This window comes from Girardinichthys multiradiatus, chromosome 11, assembly GCF_021462225.1.
Source record: "Girardinichthys multiradiatus isolate DD_20200921_A chromosome 11, DD_fGirMul_XY1, whole genome shotgun sequence".
Lineage (NCBI taxonomy): Eukaryota > Metazoa > Chordata > Actinopteri > Cyprinodontiformes > Goodeidae > Girardinichthys > Girardinichthys multiradiatus.
This window is the reverse complement of record NC_061804.1, coordinates 44,548,700-44,554,634: the sequence shown is the minus strand read 5'-3', so window position 1 is coordinate 44,554,634 and position 5,935 is coordinate 44,548,700. Positions and strand designations below refer to the sequence as shown.

General features: G+C 38.1%; 1 protein-coding gene across 1 annotated transcript; it reads right to left on the bottom strand.

The window, feature by feature from the left end:
* Positions 1–752: 752 nt before the first annotated feature.
* bsx (brain-specific homeobox) lies at positions 753–4,239 on the bottom strand. Its single transcript, XM_047379663.1, has 3 exons — positions 3,877–4,239; positions 3,115–3,305; positions 753–2,416 (listed from the first exon to the last, which is right to left on the bottom strand). Exons 1-3 carry the CDS (start codon positions 4,115–4,117, stop codon positions 2,171–2,173), a joined length of 678 nt encoding a protein of 225 aa, XP_047235619.1. The 5' UTR covers positions 4,118–4,239; the 3' UTR covers positions 753–2,170.
* Positions 4,240–5,935: the final 1,696 nt, after the last annotated feature.

Below are 5,935 nucleotides of genomic sequence, written 5' to 3'. Positions count from 1 at the left end.
TTTGGTTTCACCTAACAGCATGTTTCCTGTGGATCAAGCAGTTGTTTTTTTGATCAGCTGCTCATTAACACACTCAGACTTGTGTGGGTATTTGTTTTACAAATGCATTTCAGTAGTTCTATTTTGTTTCCATCAAGATTTAGGGATTTGATATCTTTTTCTTTCATCTCATCTAAAATGATTTGTAAATTATGGAGTCCAGGTTTTTATGTGAAACAAACCTTAAATGGCACTGCTTTTTTTATATGTGCAGTCCCCTGTAGTTTATTTTAACTACAGGTGAATCATATCTTAATACATGTTTTTTTTTTAACCAGACATGTTATCTTTAAATAATTTTCCACTTTGTCAGTACTTTGTTTGGAGCTAGCTTTGTCTGTACTTACCTGTATGTTGTTTAAGCTCCTATCATTTGCTTTTGCTTTGCCATGGTGATCATCTGACCATAGGTTCAGTGCCTAAAGATGCATTATGGGGTTGTTGAAGACTTGAAGGTTTCGTCAATTAAGGGCACCACATATGTGCACCAGCAATTAGCTTAGAATCAAGTGGACAGAAATGTTGGGAATACTTGGAGAACATGGTCCACAGTTGTTTGTTGATTGACATTTAATCTGTGTAAAAAATGAAATATATCCTGCAAGCTTGCACACCCAATTAATGCTGCTGGTGTGACTTTTTCTAAATAACACAACAAGCATGACCAAATTCTTCTCAACATTTATGTAAATATCTATATATTTTATTCTCTTCCCATAAAATGCCTTCATTTAGTCCGTCAATAAAACACATACCTTTGTAAGTAATTTGCATCAGTGAATTAGTACTAACATTTGCAGAAGTGAACTGGTACCAGCTGATTAAGAGTAAGGTGCAAGGAATATAACATTTTTATTAAATAAACAACATGGATAAAATGTGCAGATTTAAACTGAAAATACTGTGTGAGATCCGAATCTTTCTGGTCCCGACATATCAGTTGCCATCATGACAGGTAGGTAGTTTACATGGATTTACAAAGTTTTGCTTGTACTGCTGGATTCATGAGAATTAAACCAAAAATCTGTCGCCAATTTTTTTTTAACTTTATCTTTTCTCTAAGAATTAATAAATGTATCACTAAAGCCTTGAGCTCTAAAAAACTGCTTTTTATTGCCTCTTTGTGTGTTTTCTACAGAAAGTTAATGCGTCTTACATACAGTGATCCAAGAGTAAAAATGATAATTAAAATAAAAGTGTCCAACAATGCTGTTCTGTTTTTCTGCGGTTAAAAATTGATTTTAAGTCAATTCAATATATCTGTTCTTGCGCCGATTTACAACTGATGTCTCGACGCACTTTACAAAACAAACGATCCAATTCATATAGAGAATTATATAATCAATCCAATCATATGGACAGATTCAAATTCAATTCATTTTAATTCGATCCAAACACGTCTATAATAAATAATAATTTAAAAAAAACTAACCTGAAAAACCCCAGTAAAGCGGAGTTGGCAGCCCTCTGCTGAAGATCACTGAACTAAAGAGGACTGCTAATAAAAACCGCTGTAATTGTGTTTAGTGTGAAAATGAACGAACATTATAGTCCACAGATGGTTTAAATAATAAAAAAAAAATTGTGATATTCGAATTTTTTTAATCTGTCTGTTGCTGCTGAGGTTCTGCGGGATTTGTTGCCTCAGACACTGGCGCTTAAATCACAAGCGGCAACAAACGGCATAGACTAAATATAAAAACCGAGATTTCCCACTGGAAACAAAAAACAGCCGAATAAAGCGAGTTCAGTGCTGTTTCAATACATTTTGGTTATGTATGTATATATTTACAGACATTTTCCATTAATGTGAACAAATTGCAAATAACATTTAAACGGATGAAAAAAGAAAAACAGATCTTTTGGGGGGAATGACAGAGCAGATGTATGAGACGGGCGGAGCACAATACGTTTATAGTACAAAGAGCTAGACTTATGTACAGGAATTTACACAAATACAAAATAACACGAATTTAACAGGTTTAGACTTTGTACGGTAAAATAATAATAATAATAATAATAATAATAATAATAATAATAATAATAAGCTCATACTGAACTCGCGTGTTTCTGAGGAGAAAAGTCAGAGCCTGCGTTTTATTGGTTGAGGCCGACGCTTACAAAACCGCTTCTATAGTAGATGATCTGTGGAGCAAATGTCGTCCTCGATGTCCACGTCGTCGTCGTTTTCCTCCAGCATGTATGAGTCCGCTTCCAGGCCGTGTCTCAGCTCCTCCGCGCTCTTCTCGTTCAGGTCGCTCTCTGCGCTGGAGTTCTCTGCGCAGCGCTCCATCTCTGCGGGAGTTTTGCGCTCATCCTGCGCTTTCCTCAGCTGTTTCTTGTGCTTCATCCGCCTGTTCTGGAACCACGTCTTTACCTGTGGCGAAGAGATGAGGGCATTCAAAAATGAATCCCCTCTTTAGTGCCGTTCTGGAATCCTCCTCAAAAAATGAAATAAGAGATGCTTGATTATATTTATTTTTAGTTCGCCGCAGGGATGCTAAATCACAAATCCACATTTGATGTATTTTCTATTACACGCATACAGAGCTCGCCTTTGTCAAGTAGCCAATCTTAAGCAAAAAAAACAAAAACAAAACGTCAAATAGATCAGATGCAAAATCAAAGCCTCTAATTCTTGTAGAATAAGAAAAATGGAATCTATTATCTATATTTACATCTTGTCTCTCTGATAATTTAATAAAACCTTATAGATCATTTAGGCGCTCTTGGTTTGGTGGTTATAGATCTTCGTTGTCTTAAAACCCATTAAAAATCGGCAGCTATAAAATAAAATAACTGGCCCCAAAAACCTCACCAACTCACTGTAATTTTTTACCTTTTTTCCCCCAAAATGAACCATTCAGATTCAGCTGTTTTTGGTTTTCCCTGTAAGACTATCAGGGTAATTAACACACTGTTGAACTAAAATGTTCTCTGGATACCTGCAGAACCTTCAATGTTAGAGCAGGTATACTCTGCGGGTGGAAACACTATATTTATTAAAACAAGATGCGTGGAAAATGTTTGTTCTTGCATTGGTTCGGTATAAGTGTAAGGTGTGTTTGCGTGCACCTGTGTCTCGGAGAGGCTGAGCGCCGTGGCCAGCTCCACTCTCTCCGGTGTGGACAGGTACCGCTGGATCTCGAAGCGCTTCTCTAGTCCGGACAGCTGAGAGTCGGAAAACACGGTCCGGGCCTTCCTGCGCCGGCAGTGTTTGCCTGGCAACTCTGCGTGGTGCTGGAAAAGAGCCGGCATCTGGATCCCTGTGGAACATCGAACATTTATCTCTGCAGCGCATTTTAAAGTCCGCGCTCGTTCCTAAGCTGCCAAAGCGTCAATACTGTATCAAAGATGGAGATAGTGAAACAACAAATAGAACACAATCCCAAAACAGAAAAAAAAAAATGGATTTGTGCAAGTAAAGCAAATGTATCCTGCTCAACCTGTTTACGACTAAAAGTAGGTAAATAAATAATAAAACCCTAGTCCAACGAAAACAAACTGCCAAAAAGAAATAAATAAAAAAAAAGAAAATTATTTAAAAAGTAATCTGTGTTGCTTTTTTTTATAGTAAGTTGAACCAAAATCGATAGTATTTATATTTCAGAAATAATAAGTTAAAAATGTTAGTTGAAGAAACCGCTGGTGTTTTTATGTGAAGTTCATTTTCAACTAAACTAACTAAAACAGACGAAATTCACGCTTTAATCAAACTAAGCAAATTATTGTTCTATTCCCTTAGAAATAAACACCAATAGCATTTTATCCAGGAGTTTGTGGCAGTTTTCTCTTCAAGGCCTTCATTTGCGCCTCCAGTGCCCTCCCAGTGCTTACCAGGTGTGAAAAAGTACTGGTGATGCTCCGGCTTGTGGAGTGGGTGAGGATGTGGAGCCAGGATTGGCGTCGGAATCAGAGGATATCCATACTCCAGGATGGGCATTCTGGAAGTCAGGGAGCTGCAGAAGGGCGCGGGAATAACCTCTCTCAGTGGCTTGGGTTTGTGCAACAGAATATCCTCAATGAAAAACGACGTGGATCTCTGCGTGGGCGCCGCGGAGGCATAGTTCACACTCATGATAGAGATAGCGTTTTTCCACCTCGGCTTAAACCTGCACCGGCATCTGCCTGTCCCTTGTGAGCTTCCGAGGATTAAATGCACCCTCAGTGTGAACGCTGAAGGAAACGGTGCCGGGCATCACTCAGCTGTCGGTAGGAGGGGGCTTTATAAGAATTATTTAGACAGAGTGGAGGATTGGGGAAGCTGATTGGTCCATCAGCCAATTAGATTTTTATATGGAGGAGATGAGGCAGGCTCTTTGTTCTGATTGGTTCAGACGTATTCAAAGCCCCTGGAAAAAGTAAACTGATTTGGAACAAGCAGCGCACCTGTGACCATACAAGAAATCATTTAAATAGCAGCTAACAATCTGATGGAAGGTTGGGCCACAGGAACCTCTCTGGTCCCGGGCCCCACGTGGAACAGTGCTGCTAGATATCTGAAAATAATACAGCCAAGCCTTTGGTGATTTCTATAAAATTTTATTAATTTAAACAAATAAAAGTAGGCTATAAATTGGAGCGATCTATGTTGTAGGAAAAGGTTTTTTTTTAATTTATTTTTTTTACCGCTTTTAGTTTTCTTGAAGAAGGCACCTCTGATATAAACCATTTCCAGCAGTTGGAAGGCCTGTGATACAATTAGAATGAACTGTTTCTAAACCTGAAAATTAATTCATACTCCCTTTTCATGTTGGATAATTTTTTTTAATAGTTTTGCTGCATTCCTCACAGGAGGATTAGGGGCCACAGGTCTGTCAAGTAATTCTGTGCAGATTGAATGTAATTGTCAGTATTAAAATCTGTGGGAGTACAAGTGTCGCTCCTGCGCCCATTTATGAGAGAAAGCTTTGCGCCGTAATTTGCTGATCCGGTGTTTTCATCACATTTCCAATCAGTCTCCTTAATGCCAAAGTGCCTTAATATAGACAGAATTTGAGCTGCAATGGTATTAGGCAATTAAGAGGAGATTTTCGAGCGGAAGTTGTAATCCTTGGACTGGAGGACAAGATTGAGATGGTGAAAGAACAAATTAATTACTGAGAGTCATTTGCTGCAACTGCGCTGCAGTCTATTAGTGGGCTCAGGTTTTCCTTCATAACTGAAGTTGCAAATATAAAGTGTAATTGCAACAAAAATGGCGTCCTGTTGGTGTTAAAATGGTCCATGCTGAAGCCCACGTTGTCCATCCAGGGCCAAAGTTTTCCAGAACGTCTCCACATAGTCACCTGAGCATCGTTATATGAGCTTTGTCTCTACATAGAAGCGCATCAGAATGACATGTTGCTTTAAAAAGAAAAAAGGCAAACAGCTGACTGAGATGGAAGCACTGATGGATCTGTTCTCGAGGCATTAAGCGGCCTCGTTCATTGTGCAAAACATTTGAGTCGTTGTTGATACGTGCTTTGAAGAGCTGTTTAGCGTTTGTCTTTCAGCTTTTTAAAGCAGACATACAGTGCAAAAAATTACAAGCTTCAGGTCCGAACACTCATGTATGCAAGAAGATCACAAGTTCAGAAATAGATACTTCCACCGCCGACATCTTCACTACGAGTACTACTACTACTCCTAATGATAATAATAACAATAATAATAATAATTATTATTATTTGTAAGTATGCAGACATAAACTGACACAAATATGATTAAATTACTGACCTAGCCTTTTTTTGATCATGTCCTTACATTTAACAACAGCAAGAATTCTGGAATTGACAGACAGACAGTTTATCTGAATAAAAAACAATAATGAATAACAACAACAGTAGTAATAGCAACAGTAATAAAAGCAATGTTAATAATAAATAATGATCATATTAATGATAGTAGATGTACA